The 18029-nt window shown below is 53.3% G+C and overlaps 1 protein-coding gene across 1 annotated transcript in view; it reads left to right on the top strand.

Moving 5' to 3' along the window:
• LACTBL1 (lactamase beta like 1) overlaps window positions 1–18029 on the top strand; it is a 43219-nt gene that overhangs the window by 3773 nt on the left and 21417 nt on the right. Inside the window, exon 5 of the mRNA XM_073657748.1 lies at window positions 3582–3829. Coding sequence (XP_073513849.1) covers window positions 3582–3829 — 248 coding nt within the window. The remainder of the gene's footprint in view (window positions 1–3581; window positions 3830–18029) is intronic.

Raw genomic sequence — 18029 nt, 5'->3', positions numbered from 1 at the left:
CCTTCCCCCATCATGTCCCCCAATCCACATCACCATCTCATACCTTCAACCATCATGTCCCCCAATACACATCACCATCTCATACCTTCCTCCATTATGTCCCTCCATACACATCACCATCTCATACCTTCCCCCCATCATGTCCCCAATACAGATCACCATCTCATACCTTCCCCCATCACGTCCCCTCATACACATCCCCATCTCATACGTTTCCCCATCATGTCTCCCATACACATCCCCATCTCATACCTTTCCCCATCATGTCTCTCATACACATCATCATCTCATACCTTCCCCCATCACGTCCCCCCATACACATCCCCATCTCATACCTTCCCCCATCATGTCCCCCAATACAGATCACCATTTTATACCTTCCCCCATCATGTCCCCCCATACACATCCCCATCTCATACCTTCCCCCATCATGTCCCCCAATACAGATCACCATTTTATACCTTCCCCCATCATGTCCCCCCATACACATCCCCATCTCATACCTTCCCCCATCATGTCCCCCAATACAAATCACTATCTCATACCTTCCCACATCATGTCCCCTCATACACATCTCCATCTTATACCTTCCCCATCATGTCCCCCCATACACATCACCATCTCATACCTTCTCCCATCATGTCCCCCCATACACATCTCCATCTCATACCTTCCAACCATCATGTCCCCCCATACACATCCCCATCTCATACCTTCCAACCATCATGTCCCCCCATACACATCCCCATCTCATACCTTCCCCCCATCATGTCCCCCCATAAACATCCCCATCTCATACCTTCCCCCATCATGTCCCCCATACACATCCCCATCTCATACCTTCCTCATCATGTCCCCCCATACACATCCCCATCTCATACCTTCCCCGCATCATGTCCCCCATACACATCCCCATCTCATACCTTCCCCCATCATGTCCCCCCATACACATCCCCATCTCATACCTTCCCCCATCATGTCCTCCATACACATCCCCATCTCATACCTTCCCCCATCATGTCCCCCCATACACATCCCCATCTCATACCTTCCCCCATCATGTCCCCCCTACACATCCCCATCTCATACCTTCCCCCATCATGTCCCCCCATACACATCCCCATCTCATACCTTCCCCCATCATGTGCCCCCATACACATCATCATCTCATACCTTCCCCTATCATGTCCCCCCATACACATCCCCATCTCATACCTTCCCCCATCATGTCCCCCCATACACATCCCCATCTCATACCTTCCCCCATCATGTCCTCCATACACATCCCCATCTCATACCTTCCCCCATCATGTCCCCCCATACACATCACCATCTCATACCTTCCCCCATCATGTCCCCCCATACACATCCCCATCTCATACCTTCCCCCATCATGTCCCCCCATACACATCCCCATCTCATACCTTCCCCCATCATGTCCTCCATACACATCCCCATCTCATACCTTCCCCCATCATGTCTCCCCATACACATCCCCATCTCATACCTTCCCCCATCATGTCCCCCCATACACATCACTATCTCATACCTTCCCCCATCATGTCTCCCATACACATCCCCATCTCATACCTTCCCCCATCATGCCCCCCCATACACATCCCCATCTCATACCTTCCCCCCATCATGTCCCCCAATACAGATCACCATCTCATACCTTCCCCCATCATGTCCCCTCATACACATCACCATCTCATACCTTCCCCCTTCATGTCCCCCATACACATCCCCATCTCATACCTTCACCCCATCATGTCCCCCAATACACATCACCATCTCATACCTTCCCCCATCATGTCCCCCCATACACATCCCCATCTCATACCTTCCCCCATCATGTTCCCCCATACACATCCCCATCTCATACCTTCCCCCATCATGCCCCCCCATACACATCATCATCTCATACCATCACCCCATCATGTCCCCTCATACACATCACCATCTCATACCTTCCCCCTTCATGTCCCCCATACACATCACCATCTCATACCTTCCCCCATCATGTCCCCTCATACACATCACCATCTCATACCTTCCCCCTTCATGTCCCCCATACACATCCCCATCTCATACCTTCACCCCATCATGTCCCCCAATACACATCACCATCTCATACCTTCCCCCATCATGTCCCCCCATACACATCCCCATCTCATACCTTCCCCCATCATGTCCCCCCATACACATCCCCATCTCATACCTTCCCCCATCATGCCCCCCCATACACATCATCATCTCATACCTTCACCCCATCATGTCCCCTCATACACATCACCATCTCATACCTTCCCCCTTCATGTCCCCCATACACATCCCCATCTCATACCTTCACCCCATCATGTCCCCCAATACAGATCACCATCTTATACCTTCCCCCATCATGTCCCCCATACACATCTCCATCTCATACCTTCCCCCATCATGTCCCACAATGCACATCACCATCTCATACTTTCCCCCCATCATGTCCCCTCATACACATCACCATCTCATACCTTCCCCCATCATATCACCTCATACACATCTCCATCTCATACCTTCCCCCTTCATGTCCCCCATACACATCTCCATCTCATACCTTCCCCCATCATGTCCCCCCATACACATCACCATGTCATACCTTCCTCCATCATGTCCCTCCATACACATCACCATCTCATACCTTCCCCCATCATATCACCTCATACACATCCCCATCTCATACCTTCCCCCATCATATCACCTCATACACATCTCCATCTCATACCTTCCCCCTTCATGTCCCCCATACACATCTCCATCTCATACCTTCCCCCATCATGTCCCCCCATACACATCACCATGTCATACCTTCCTCCATCATGTCCCTCCATACACATCACCATCTCATACCTTCCCCCATCATGTCCCCCAATGCACATCACCATTTCATACCTTCCCCCCATCATGTCCCCCAATACAGATCACCATCTCATACCTTCCCCCCATCACGTCCCCTCATACACATCCCCATCTCATACCTTCCCCCATCATGTCCCCCATACACATCCCCATCTCATACCTTCCCCCATCACGTCCCCCCATACACATCACCATTTCATACCTTCCCCCATCATGTCCCCCAATACAGATCACCATTTTATACCTTCCCCCATCATGTCCCTGCATACACATCCCCATCTCATACCTTCCCCCGATCATGTCCCCCAATACAGATCACTATCTCATACCTTCCCACATCATGTCCCCCCATACACATCACCATCTCATACCTTCCCCCATCATGTCCCCCCATACACATCCTATATCATACCTTCCCCCATCATGTCCCCCCATACACATCCCCATCTCATACCTTCCCCCATCATGCCCCCCCATACACATCATCATCTCATACCTTCACCCCATCATGCCCCCCCATACACCACCCCTGACATCTCCCCAGCAATGAGATTTTCAGACAATCAGCACTTTTTGCCAATATGTTGCCGGCATTATGAATGCTCCGCAGACAGCTCTCAGCAGGTAAAGGGATGACAGGATGGCCGACAGCTCTGACATGCCACCTTTTGTGCCTCCAGCATCGCCAGCATTTCCAAGCTTTTCCCAGTCCTCATGTTGTACAAGTTATGGGAGGAAGGAGAACTGAACTCGCTGGATGACCCCCTGGAGCGGTACGTCACCAACTTCTCCATCAAGAACCCCCTGGGTAGAGGGCGCCACCTGGAGCACAAATACATGGCGGACGGATTGGCATTTATGGAGAAGGGCGCACAACCTGTGAAATCCACGGCTGTCACACTGCGCAGGATGGCGAGCCAGCTATCAGGTACAGCAGTAGGGTGCAGGGAGTAATGGGGCGAGTGGCAGAAAATGGGCATCACTGGACCAGACATGCACCCCTTATCATACTCCCAAACTTGAATTAATAGAGGTACAATCTCTGAGCAGGACCTTGGGAGCAGTCAGGATGGGCTGGGGGATATACTGGGACTACTGCTATTCTGATGCCACTCCTCTCAAGATATCACTGCACAAAGCCCCCTACATCAACCCCAGGGACAGAGCCCCCCTACAGAAACCCCAGGCACAGAGCCCCCCTACAACATCCCCAGGCACAGAGCCCCCGACAGCAACCCCAGGCACAGAGCCCCCCGACAGCAACCCCAGGCACAGAGCCCCCTGACAGCAACCCCATGCACAGAGCCCCCCGACAGCAGCCCCAGGCACAGAGCCCCCGACAGCAACCCCACGCACAGAGCCCCCTGACAGCAACCCCAGGCACAGAGCCCCCCTACAGCAACCCCAGGCACAGAGCCCCCCTACAACATCCCCAGGCACAGAACCCCCGACAGCAACTCCAGGCACAGAGCCCCCTGATAGCAACTCCAGGCACAGAGCCCCCAACAACTACCCCAAGCACAGTGCCCCTACAGCAACCCCAGGCACAGAGCCCCCTACAACATCCCCAGGCACAGAGCCCCCGACAGCAACTCCAGGCACAGAGCCCCCTGACAGCAACTCCAGGCACAGAGCCCCCCTACAACATCCCCAGGCACAGAGCCCCCGACAGCAACCCCAGGCACAGATCCCCCTGACAGCAACCCCAGGCACAGAGCCCCCCTACAGCAACCCCAGGCACAGAGCCCCCCTACAACATCCCCAGGCACAGAGCCCCCGACAGCAACTCCAGGCACAGAGCCCCCTGATAGCAACTCCAGGCACAGAGCCCCCAACAACTACCCCAAGCACAGTGCCCCTACAGCAACCCCAGGCACAGAGCCCCCTACAACATCTCCAGGCACAGAGCCCCCGACAGCAACCCCAGGCACAGAGCCCCCCCGACAGCAACCCCAGGCACAGAGCCCCCCTACAACATCCCCAGGCACAGAGCCCCCGACAGCAACTCCAGGCACAGAGCCCCCTGACAGCAACCCCAGGCACAGAGCCCCCCTACAACATCCCCATTCACAGAGCCCCCGACAGCAACTCCAGGCACAGAGCCCCCTGACAGCAACTCCAGGCACAGAGCCCCCTGACAGCAACCCCAGGCACAGAGCCCCCGACAGCAACTCCAGGCACAAAGCCCCTCTACAACATCCACAGGCACAGAGCCCCCGACAGCAACCCCAGGCACAGAGCCCCCCTACAACATCCCCAGGCACAGAGCCCCCGACAGCAACTCCAGGCACAGAGCCCCCGACAGCAACCCCAGGCACAGAGCCCCCCGACAGCAACTCCAGGCACAGAGCCCCCTGATAGCAACTCCAGGCACAGAGCCCCCAACAACTACCCCAAGCACAGTGCCCCTACAGCAACCCCAGGCACAGAGCCCCCTACAACATCTCCAGGCACAGAGTCCCCAACAGCAACCCCAGGCACAGAGCCCCCCCGACAGCAACCCCAGGCACAGAGCCCCCGACAGCAACCCCAGGCACAGAGCCCCCCGACAGCAACTCCAGGCACAGAGCCCCCTGATAGCAACTCCAGGCACAGAGCCCCCAACAACTACCCCAAGCACAGTGCCCCTACAGCAACCCCAGGCACAGAGCCCCCTACAACATCTCCAGGCACAGAGTCCCCAACAGCAACCCCAGGCACAGAGCCCCCCCGACAGCAACCCCAGGCACAGAGCCCCCCCGACAGCAACCCCAGGCACAGAGCCCCCCCGACAGCAACCCCAGGCACAGAGCCCCCCTACAACATCCCCAGGCACAGAGCCCCCGACAGCAACCCCAGGCACAGAGCCCCCCCGACAGCAACCCCAGGCACAGAGCCCCCCCGACAGCAACCCCAGGCACAGAGCCCCCCTACAACATCCCCAGGCACAGAGCCCCCGACAGCAACCCCAGGCACAGAGCCCCCTGACAGCAACTCCAGGCACAGAGCCCCCTGACAGCAACCCCAGGCACAGAGCCCCCCTACAGCAACCCCAGGCACAGAGCCCCCTATAACAACCCCAGCCACAGAACCCCCAACAACTACCCCAAGCACAGTGCCCCTACAGCAACCCCAGGCACAGAGCCCCCTATAACAACCCCAGGCACAGAGCCTCCAACAACAACCTTAGGAACAGAGCCCCCCAGAACACCTGCCGCACCTGTCCTTATAGTAGTATTTTCACAACGTGGCCTCACCTCTGGATCGGGCTCTGTCATCACTGGAGGTAGAGAGGAGTAAAAAGACCATCAGGACATCAGTCACGTGACCCCCATCCCTCTTTTTATTGGTCCAATCATCATGTGACAGTGATGTCATTAGGCTCTTGTTGCTCCTTTCCTCCAAACCCAAGTCCCACGCCCTCACCCTAAACCTCACCCCAATGATCCTCAACCCAACACCCCTCTCCAGATCCCACATTTAACCCTTTAAACTCCAACACCAGTCAACCACAAAAAAAGACCGGATTGAAATCCTTTAAGAAAAAGTCCCTCGTCCCTGACCCCTGACTTTCTCAGATGCTTGGCCTCTCCCCTCCATGACAGTATGTGCCCCTTAGTCCATACATTTAACTCTTTCACTATAATCTGCCCTTGTCTGGGGGTCTGGGTGCTCAGAAACTCCCCATAGTAGTGGATATGGTGGTAGTTGTGCCTCTGTTACATGAGGCGCCAAAGTGCGCCCACAAAGGACATCACTGACTGATGGCACCCTGGAGCGCCAGTGACCAGTGTGTGAACAACACACAAACACCAATGACACGGCTGCTATACAGTGGGGAAAAAAAGTCTTTAGTCAGCCCCCAATTGTGCAAGTTCTCCCACTTACAAAGATGAGGTCGGCCTGTAATAGACGTCATAGGTCGACCTCGACTATGAGAGACAAAATGAGAAAACAAATCCTGAAAATCACATTGTCTGATTTGGAAAGAAATTTGTTTCAAATTTTGGTGGAAAATAAGTATTTGGTCAATTACAAACAAGCGAGATTTCTGTCTCTCACAGACCTGTAACTTCTTAAGAGGCTCCTCTGTCCTCCACTCATTACCTGTAGTACTGGCTCCTCTGTCCTCCACTCATTACCTGTAGTACTGGCTCCTCTGTCCTCCACTCATTACCTGTAGTACTGGCTCCTCTGTCCTCCACTCATTACCTGTAGTACTGGCTCCTCTGTCCTCCACTCATTACCTGTAGTACTGGCTCCTCTGTCCTCCACTCATTACCTGTAGTACTGGCTCCTCTGTCCTCCACTCATTACCTGTAGTACTGGCTCCTCTGTCCTCCACTCATTACCTGTAGTACTGGCTCCTCTGTCCTCCACTCATTACCTGTAGTACTGGCTCCTCTGTCCTCCACTCATTACCTGTAGTACTGGTTCCTCTGTCCTCCACTCATTACCTGTAGCACTGGCTCCTCTGTCCTCCACTCATTACCTGTAGTACTGGCTCCTCTGTCCTCCACTCATTACCTGTAGTACTGGCTCCTCTGTCCTCCACTCATTACCTGTAGTACTGGCTCCTCTGTCCTCCACTCATTACCTGTAGCACTGGCTCCTCTGTCCTCCACTCATTACCTGTAGTACTGGCTCCTCTGTCCTCCACTCATTACCTGTAGTACTGGCTCCTCTGTCCTCCACTCATTACCTGTAGTACTGGCTCCTCTGTCCTCCACTCATTACCTGTAGTACTGGCTCCTCCGTCCTCCACTCATTACCTGTAGTACTGGCTCCTCTGTCCTCCACTCATTACTTGTAGTACTGGCTCCTCTGTCCTCCACTCATTACCTGTAGTACTGGCTCCTCTGTCCTCCACTCATTACCTGTAGTACTGGCTCCTCTGTCCTCCACTCATTACCTGTAGTACTGGCTCCTCCATCCTCCACTCATTACCTGTAGTACTGGCTCCTCTGTCCTCCACTCGTTACCTGTAGTACTGGCTCCTCTGTCCTCCACTCATTACCTGTAGTACTGGCTCCTCTGTCCTCCACTCATTACCTGTAGTACTGGCTCCTCTGTCCTCCACCCATTACCTGTAGCACTGGCTCCTCTGTCCTCCACTCATTACCTGTAGTACTGGCTCCTCTGTCCTCCACTCATTACCTGTAGTACTGGCTCCTCTGTCCTCCACTCATTGCCTGTAGTACTGGCTCCTCTGTCCTCCACTCATTACCTGTAGTACTGGCTCCTCTGTCCTCCACTCATTACCTGTAGTACTGGCTCCTCTGTCCTCCACTCATTAACTGTAGTACTGGCTCCTCTGTCCTCCACTCATTACCTGTAGTGCTGGCTCCTCTGTCCTCCACTCATTACCTGTAGTACTGGCTCCTCTGTCCTCCACTCATTACCTGTAGTACTGGCTCCTCTGTCCTCCACTCATTACCTGTAGTACTGGCTCCTCTGTCCTCCACTCATTACCTGCAGTACTGGCTCCTCTGTCCTCCACTCATTACCTGTAGTACTGGCTCCTCTGTCCTCCACTCATTACCTGTAGTGCTGGCTCCTCTGTCCTCCACTCATTACCTGTAGTACTGGCTCCTCTGTCCTCCACTCATTACCTGTAGTACTGGCTCCTCTGTCCTCCACTCATTACCTGTAGTACTGGCTCCTCTGTCCTCCACTCATTACCTGTAGTACTGGCTCCTCTGTCCTCCGCTCATTACCTGTAGTACTGGCTCCTCTGTCCTCCACTCATTACCTGTAGTACTGGCTCCTCTGTCCTCCACTCATTACCTGTAGTCCTGGCTCCTCTGTCCTCCACTCATTACCTGTAGTACTGGCTTCTCTGTCCTCCACTCATTACCTGTAGTGCTGGCTCCTCTGTCCTCCACTCATTACCTGTAGTACTGGCGCCTCTGTCCTCCACTCATTACCTGTAGCACTGGCTCCTCTGTCCTCCACTCATTACCTGTAGTACTGGCTCCTCTGTCCTCCACTCATTACCTGTAGCACTGGCTCCTCTGTCCTCCACTCATTACCTGTAGTACTGGCTTCTCTGTCCTCCACTCATTACCTGTAGCACTGGCTCCTCTGTCCTCCACTCATTACCTGTAGTACTGGCTCCTCTGTCCTCCACTCATTACCTGTAGTACTGGCTCCTCTGTCCTCCACTCATTACCTGTAGTACTGGCTCCTCTGTCCTCCACTCATTACCTGTAGTACTGGCTCCTCCATCCTCCACTCATTACCTGTAGTACTGGCTCCTCTGTCCTCCACTCATTACCTGTAGTACTGGCTCCTCTGTCCTCCACTCATTACCTGTAGTACTGGCTCCTCTGTCCTCCACTCATTACCTGTAGTACTGGCTCCTCTGTCCTCCACTCATTACCTGTAGTACTGGCTCCTCCATCCTCCACTCATTACCTGTAGTACTGGCTCCTCTGTCCTCCGCTCATTACATTACCTGTAGTACTGGCTCCTCTGTCCTCCACTCATTACCTGTAGTACTGGCTCCTCTGTCCTCCACTCATTACCTGTAGTACTGGCTCCTCTGTCCTCCACTCATTACCTGTAGTACTGGCTCCTCCATCCTCCACTCATTACCTGTAGTACTGGCTCCTCTGTCCTCCACTCATTACCTGTAGTACTGGCTCCTCCGTCCTCCACTCATTACCTGTAGTACTGGCTCCTCTGTCCTCCACTCATTACCTGTAGTACTGGCTCCTCTGTCCTCCACTCATTACCTGTACTACTGGCTCCTCTGTCCTCCACTCATTACCTGTAGTACTGGCTCCTCTGTCCTCCACTCATTACCTGTAGTACTGGCTTCTCTGTCCTCCACTCATTACCTGTAGTGCTGGCTCCTCTGTCCTCCACTCATTACCTGTAGTACTGGCGCCTCTGTCCTCCACTCATTACCTGTAGCACTGGCTCCTCTGTCCTCCACTCATTACCTGTAGTACTGGCTCCTCTGTCCTCCACTCATTACCTGTAGTACTGGCTCCTCTGTCCTCCACTCATTACCTGTAGTACTGGCTCCTCTGTCCTCCACTCATTACCTGTAGTACTGGCTCCTCCATCCTCCACTCATTACCTGTAGTACTGGCTCCTCTGTCCTCCACTCATTACCTGTAGTACTGGCTCCTCTGTCCTCCACTCATTACCTGTAGTACTGGCTCCTCTGTCCTCCACTCATTACCTGTAGTACTGGCTCCTCTGTCCTCCACTCATTACCTGTAGTACTGGCTCCTCCATCCTCCACTCATTACCTGTAGTACTGGCTCCTCTGTCCTCCGCTCATTACATTACCTGTAGTACTGGCTCCTCTGTCCTCCGCTCATTACCTGTAGTACTGGCTCCTCTGTCCTCCACTCATTACCTGTAGTACTGGCTCCTCTGTCCTCCACTCATTACCTGTAGTCCTGGCTCCTCTGTCCTCCACTCATTACCTGTAGTACTGGCTTCTCTGTCCTCCACTCATTACCTGTAGTGCTGGCTCCTCTGTCCTCCACTCATTACCTGTAGTACTGGCGCCTCTGTCCTCCACTCATTACCTGTAGTACTGGCTCCTCTGTCCTCCACTCATTACCTGTAGTACTGGCTCCTCTGTCCTCCACTCATTACCTGTAGTACTGGCTCCTCTGTCCTCCACTCATTACCTGTAGTACTGGCTCCTCCGTCCTCCACTCATTACCTGTAGTGCTGGCTCCTCTGTCCTCCACTCATTACCTGTAGTACTGGCTCCTCTGTCCTCCACTCATTACCTGTAGTACTGGCTCCTCTGTCCTCCGCTCATTACCTGTAGTACTGGCTCCTCTGTCCTCCGCTCATTACCTGTAGTACTGGCTCCTCTGTCCTCCACTCATTACCTGTAGTACTGGCTCCTCTGTCCTCCACTCATTACCTGTAGTCCTGGCTCCTCTGTCCTCCACTCATTACCTGTAGTACTGGCTTCTCTGTCCTCCACTCATTACCTGTAGTACTGGCTCCTCTGTCCTCCGCTCATTACCTGTAGTACTGGCTCCTCTGTCCTCCGCTCATTACCTGTAGTACTGGCTCCTCTGTCCTCCGCTCATTACCTGTAGTACTGGCTCCTCTGTCCTCCGCTCATTACCTGTAGTGCTGGCTCCTCTGTCCTCCACTCAATACGTGTAGTACTGGCTCCTCTGTCCTCCACTCATTACCTGTAGTACTGGCTCCTCTGTCCTCCACTCATTACCTGTAGTACTCGCTCCTCTGTCCTCCACTCATTACCTGTAGTACTGGCTCCTCTGTCCTCCACTCATTACCTGTAGTACTGGCTCCTCTGTCCTCCACTCATTACCTGTAGTCCTTGCTCCTCTGTCCTGCACTCATTACCTGTAGTCCTGGCTCCTCTGTCCTGCACTCATTACTTGTAGTACTGGCTCCTCTGTCCTCCACTCATTACCTGTAGTACTGGCTCCTCTGTCCTCCACTCATTACCTGTGGTACTGGCTCCTCTGTCCTCCACTCATTACCTGTAGTGCTGGCTCCTCTGTCCTCCACTCGTTACCTGTAGTACTGGCTCCTCTGTCCTCCACTCATTACCTGTAGGACTGGCTCCTCTGTCCTCCACTCATTACCTGTAGTACTGGCTCCTCTGTCCTCCACTCATTACCTGTAGTACTGGCTCCTCTGTCCTCCACTCATTACCTGTAGTACTGGCTCCTCCGTCCTCCACTCATTACCTGTAGTGCTGGCTCCTCTGTACTCCACTCATTACCTGTAGTACTGGCTCCTCTGTCCTCCACTCATTACCTGTAGTCCTGGCTCCTCTGTCCTCCACTCATTACCTGTAGTACTGGCTCCTCTGTCTGCCACTCATTACCTGTAGTCCTGGCTCCTCTGTCCTCCACTCATTACCTGTAGTACTGGCTCCTCTGTCCTCCACTCATTACCTGTAGTACTGGCTCCTCCATCCTCCACTCATTACCTGTAGTACTGGCTCCTCTGTCCTCCGCTCATTACATTACCTGTAGTACTGGCTCCTCTGTCCTCCGCTCATTACCTGTAGTACTGGCTCCTCTGTCCTACGCTCATTACCTGTAGTACTGGCTCCTCTGTCCTCCGCTCATTACCTGTAGTACTGGCTCCTCTGTCCTCCGCTCATTACCTGTAGTGCTGGCTCCTCTGTCCTCCACTCAATACGTGTAGTACTGGCTCCTCTGTCCTCCACTCATTACCTGTAGTACTGGCTCCTCTGTCCTCCACTCATTACCTGTAGTACTCGCTCCTCTGTCCTCCACTCATTACCTGTAGTACTGGCTCCTCTGTCCTCCACTCATTACCTGTAGTACTGGCTCCTCTGTCCTCCACTCATTACCTGTAGTCCTTGCTCCTCTGTCCTGCACTCATTACCTGTAGTCCTGGCTCCTCTGTCCTGCACTCATTACTTGAAGTACTGGCTCCTCTGTCCTCCACTCATTACCTGTAGTACTGGCTCCTCTGTCCTCCACTCATTACCTGTGGTACTGGCTCCTCTGTCCTCCACTCATTACCTGTAGTGCTGGCTCCTCTGTCCTCCACTCGTTACCTGTAGTACTGGCTCCTCTGTCCTCCACTCATTACCTGTAGGACTGGCTCCTCTGTCCTCCACTCATTACCTGTAGTACTGGCTCCTCTGTCCTCCACTCATTACCTGTAGTACTGGCTCCTCTGTCCTCCACTCATTACCTGTAGTACTGGCTCCTCCGTCCTCCACTCATTACCTGTAGTGCTGGCTCCTCTGTACTCCACTCATTACCTGTAGTACTGGCTCCTCTGTCCTCCACTCATTACCTGTAGTCCTGGCTCCTCTGTCCTCCACTCATTACCTGTAGTACTGGCTCCTCTGTCTGCCACTCATTACCTGTAGTCCTGGCTCCTCTGTCCTCCACTCATTACCTGTAGTACTGGCTCCTCTGTCCTCCACTCATTACCTGTAGTACTGGCTCCTCCGTCCTCCACTCATTACCTGTAGTACTGGCTCCTCTGTCCTCCGCTCATTACATTACCTGTAGTACTGGCTCCTCTGTCCTCCGCTCATTACCTGTAGTACTGGCTCCTCTGTCCTCCACTCATTACCTGTAGTACTGGCTCCTCTGTCCTCCACTCATTACCTGTAGTCCTGGCTCCTCTGTCCTCCACTCATTACCTGTAGTACTGGCTCCTCTGTCCTCCACTCATTACCTGTAGTGCTGGCTCCTCTGTCCTCCACTCATTACCTGTAGTACTGGCGCCTCTGTCCTCCACTCATTACCTGTAGTACTGGCTCCTCTGTCCTCCACTCATTACCTGTAGTACTGGCTCCTCTGTCCTCCACTCATTACCTGTAGTACTCGCTCCTCTGTCCTCCACTCATTACCTGTAGTACTGGCTCCTCTGTCCTCCACTCATTACCTGTAGTACTGGCTCCTCTGCCCTCCACTCATTACCTGTAGTACTGGCTCCTCTGTCCTCCACTCATTACCTGTAGTCCTGGCTCCTCTGTCCTGCACTCATTACTTGTAGTACTGGCTCCTCTGTCCTCCACTCATTACCTGTATTACTGGCTCCTCTGTCCTCCACTCATTACCTGTAGTACTGGCTCCTCTGTCCTCCACTCATTACCTGTAGTGCTGGCTCCTCTGTCCTCCACTCGTTACCTGTAGTACTGGCTCCTCTGTCCTCCACTCATTACCTGTAGGACTGGCTCCTCTGTCCTCCACTCATTACCTGTAGTACTAGCTCCTCTGTCCTCCACTCATTACCTGTAGTACTGGCTCCTCTGTCCTCCACTCATTACCTGTAGTACTGGCTTCTCTGTCCTCCACTCATTACCTGTAGTACTGGCTCCTCTGTCCTCCGCTCATTACCTGTAGTACTGGCTCCTCTGTCCTCCGCTCATTACCTGTAGTACTGGCTCCTCTGTCCTCCGCTCATTACCTGTAGTACTGGCTCCTCTGTCCTCCGCTCATTACCTGTAGTGCTGGCTCCTCTGTCCTCCGCTCATTACCTGTAGTACTGGCTCCTCTGTCCTCCACTCATTACCTGTAGTACTGGCTCCTCTGTCCTCCACTCATTACCTGTAGTACTCGCTCCTCTGTCCTCCACTCATTACCTGTAGTACTGGCTCCTCTGTCCTCCACTCATTACCTGTAGTACTGGCTCCTCTGCCCTCCACTCATTACCTGTAGTACTGGCTCCTCTGTCCTCCACTCATTACCTGTAGTCCTGGCTCCTCTGTCCTGCACTCATTACCTGTAGTACTGGCTCCTCTGTCCTCCACTCATTACCTGTAGTACTGGCTCCTCTGTCCTCCACTCTTTACCTGTAGTCCTGGCTCCTCTGTCCTGCACTCATTACCTGTAGTGCTGGCTCCTCTGTCCTCCACTCATTACCTGTAGTGCTGGCTCCTCTGTCCTCCACTCATTACCTGTACTGCTGGCTCCTCTGTCCTCCACTCATTACCTGTAGTACTGGCTCCTCTGTCCTCCACTCATTACCTGTAGTGCTGGCTCCTCTGTCCTCCACTCATTACCTGTAGTACTGGCTCCTCTGTCCTCCACTCATTACCTGTAGCACTGGCTCCTCTGTCCTCCACTCATTATCTGTAGTACTGGCTCCTCTGTCCTCCACTCATTACCTGTAGTACTGGCTCCTCTGTCCTCCACTCATTACCTGTAGTACTGGCTCCTCTGTCCTCCACTCGTTACCTGTAGTGCTGGCTCCTCTGTCCTCCACTCGTTACCTGTAGTACTGGCTCCTCTGTCCTCCACTCGTTACCTGTAGTACTGGCTCCTCTGTCCTCCACTCGTTACCTGTAGTACTGGCTCCTCTGTCCTCCACTCATTACCTGTAGTACTGGCTCCTCTGTCCTCCACTCATTACCTGTAGTACTGGCTCCTCCATCCTCCACTCGTTACCTGTAGTACTGGCTCCTCCGTCCTCCACTCATTACCTGTAGTACTGGCACCTGTGTCCTCCACTCATTACCTGAAGTACTGGCTCCTCTGTCCTCCACTCGTTACCTGTAGTACTGGCTCCTCTGTCCTCCACTCGTTACCTGTAGTACTGGCTCCTCTGTCCTCCACTCGTTACCTGTAGTACTGGCTCCTCTGTCCTCCACTCATTACCTGTAGTACTGGCTCCTCTGTCCTCCACTCATTACCTGTAGTACTGGCTCCTCCATCCTCCACTCGTTACCTGTAGTACTGGCTCCTCCGTCCTCCACTCGTTACCTGTAGTACTGGCACCTGTGTCCTCCACTCATTACCTGAAGTACTGGCTCCTCTGTCCTCCACTCATTACCTGTAGTACTGGCTCCTCTGTCCTCCACTCATTACCTGTAGTACTGGCTCCTCTGTCCTCTACTCATTACCTGTAGTACTGGCTCCTCTGTCCTCCACTCATTACCTGTAGTACTGGCTACTCTGTCCTCCACTCATTACCTGTAGTACTGGCTCCTCCGTCCTCCACTCATTACCTGTAGTACTGGCTCCTCCGTCCTCCACTCATTACCTGTAGTACTGGCTCCTCCGTCCTCCACTCGTTACCTGTAGTACTGGCTCCTCCATCCTCCACTCGTTACCTGTAGTACTGGCTCCTCCGTCCTCCACTCATTACCTGTAGTACTGGCACCTGTGTCCTCCACTCATTACCTGAAGTACTGGCTCCTCTGTCCTCCACTCATTACCTGTAGTACTGGCTCCTCTGTCCTCCACTCATTACCTGTAGTACTGGCTCCTCTGTCCTCTACTCATTACCTGTAGTACTGGCTCCTCCGTCCTCCACTCATTACGTGTAGTACTGGCTCCTCTGTCCTCCACCCATTACCTGTAGTACTGGCTCCTCCGTCCTCCACTCATTACCTGTAGTCCTGGCTCCTCCGTCCTCCACTCATTACCTGTAGTACTGGCTCCTCCGTCCTCCACTCATTACCTGTAGTACTGGCTCCTCCGTCCTCCACTCATTACCTGTAGTACTGGCTCCTCTGTCTTCCACTCATTACCTGTAGTACTGGCTCCTCTGTCCTCCACTCATTACCTGTAGTACTGGCTCCTCTGTCCTCCACTCATTACCTGTAGTACTGGCTCCTCTGTCCTCCACTCATTACCTGTAGTACTGGCTCCTCTGTCCTCCACTCGTTACCTGTAGTGCTGGCTCCTCTGTCCTCCACTCGTTACCTGTAGTGCTGGCTCCTCTGTCCTCCACTCGTTACCTGTAGTACTGGCTCCTCTGTCCTCCACTCATTACCTGTAGTACTGGCTCCTCTGTCCTCCGCTCATTACCTGTAGTACTGGCTCCTCTGTCCTGCACTCATTACCTGTAGTACTGGCTCCTCTGTCCTGCACTCATTACCTGTAGTACTGGCTCCTCTGTCCTCCACTCATTACCTGTAGTCCTGGCTCCTCTGTCCTCCACTCATTACCTGTAGTACTGGCTCCTCTGTCCTCCACTCATTACCTGTAGTACTGGCTCCTCTGTCCTCCACTCATTACCTGTAGTACTGGCTCCTCTGTCCTCCACTCATTACCTGTAGTACTGGCTCCTCTGTCCTCCACTCATTACCTGTAGTACTGGCTCCTCTGTCCTCCACTCATTACCTGTAGTACTGGCTCCTATGTCCTCCACTCATTACCTGTAGTACTGGCTCCTCTGTCCTCCACTCATTACCTGTAGTACTGGCTCCTCTGTCCTCCACTCATTACCTGTAGTACTGGCTCCTCTGTCCTCCACTCATTACCTGTAGTACTGGCTCCTCTGTCCTCCACTCATTACCTGTAGTACTGGCTCCTCTGTCCTCCACTCATTACATGTAGTACTGGCTCCTATGTCCTCCACTCATTACCTGTAGTACTGGCTCCTCTGTCCTCCACTCATTACCTGTAGTACTGGCTCCTCTGTCCTCCACTCATTACCTGTAGTACTGGCTCCTCTGTCCTCCACTCATTACCTGTAGTACTGGCTCCTCTGTCCTCCACTCATTACCTGTAGTACTGGCTCCTCTGTCCTCCACTCATTACCTGTAGTACTGGCTCCTCTGTTCTCCACTCATTACCTGTAGTCCTGGCTCCTCTGTCCTCCACTCATTACCTGTAGTACTGGCTCCTCTGTCCTCCACTCATTACCTGTAGTACTGGCTCCTCTGTCCTCCACTCATTACCTGTAGTACTGGCTCCTCTGTCCTCCACTCATTACCTGTAGTACTGGCTCCTCTGTCCTCCACTCATTACCTGTAGTACTGGCTCCTCTGTCCTCCACTCATTACCTGTAGTACTGGCTCCTCTGTCATCCACTCATTACCTGTAGTACTGGCTCCTCTGTCCTCCACTCATTACTTGTAGTGCTGGCTCCTCTGTCCTCCACTCATTACCTGTAGTGCTGGCTCCTCTGTCCTCCACTCATTACCTGTAGTACTGGCTCCTCTGTCCTCCACTCATTACCTGTAGTACTGGCTCCTCTGTCCTCCACTCATTACCTGTAGTACTGGCGCCTCTGTCCTCCACTCATTACCTGTAGTACTGGCTCCTCTGTCCTCCACTCATTACCTGTAGTACTGGCTCCTCTGTCCTCCACTCATTACCTGTAGTGCTGGCCCCTCTGTCCTCCACTCATTACCTGTAGTAGTGGCTCCTCTGTCCTCCACTCATTACCTGTAGTACTGGCTCCTCTGTCCTCCACTCATTATCTGTAGTACTGGCTCCTCTGTCCTCCACTCATTACCTGTAGTACTGGCTCCTCTGTCCTCCACTCATTACCTGTAGTACTGGCTCCTCTGTCCTCCACTCGTTACCTGTAGTGCTGGCTCCTCTGTCCTCCACTCGTTACCTGTAGTACTGGCTCCTCTGTCCTCCACTCGTTACCTGTAGTACTGGCTCCTCTGTCCTCCACTCGTTACCTGTAGTACTGGCTCCTCTGTCCTCCACTCATTACCTGTAGTACTGGCTCCTCTGTCCTCCACTCATTACCTGTAGTACTGGCTCCTCTGTCCTCCACTCATTACCTGTAGTACTGGCTCCTCTGTCCTCCACTCGTTACCTGTAGTACTGGCTCCTCTGTCCTCCACTCGTTACCTGTAGTACTGGCTCCTCTGTCCTCCACTCGTTACCTGTAGTACTGGCTCCTCTGTCCTCCACTCGTTACCTGTAGTACTGGCTCCTCTGTCCTCCACTCAT

Source organism: Phyllobates terribilis, unplaced genomic scaffold (genome assembly GCF_046119375.1).
Source record: "Phyllobates terribilis strain yellow unplaced genomic scaffold, ASM4611937v1 Scaffold_12__6_contigs__length_324123572, whole genome shotgun sequence".
Taxonomy (NCBI): domain Eukaryota; kingdom Metazoa; phylum Chordata; class Amphibia; order Anura; family Dendrobatidae; genus Phyllobates; species Phyllobates terribilis.
Note: the sequence above shows the minus strand (reverse complement) of the source record. Positions and strands in the feature narration are given on the sequence as shown.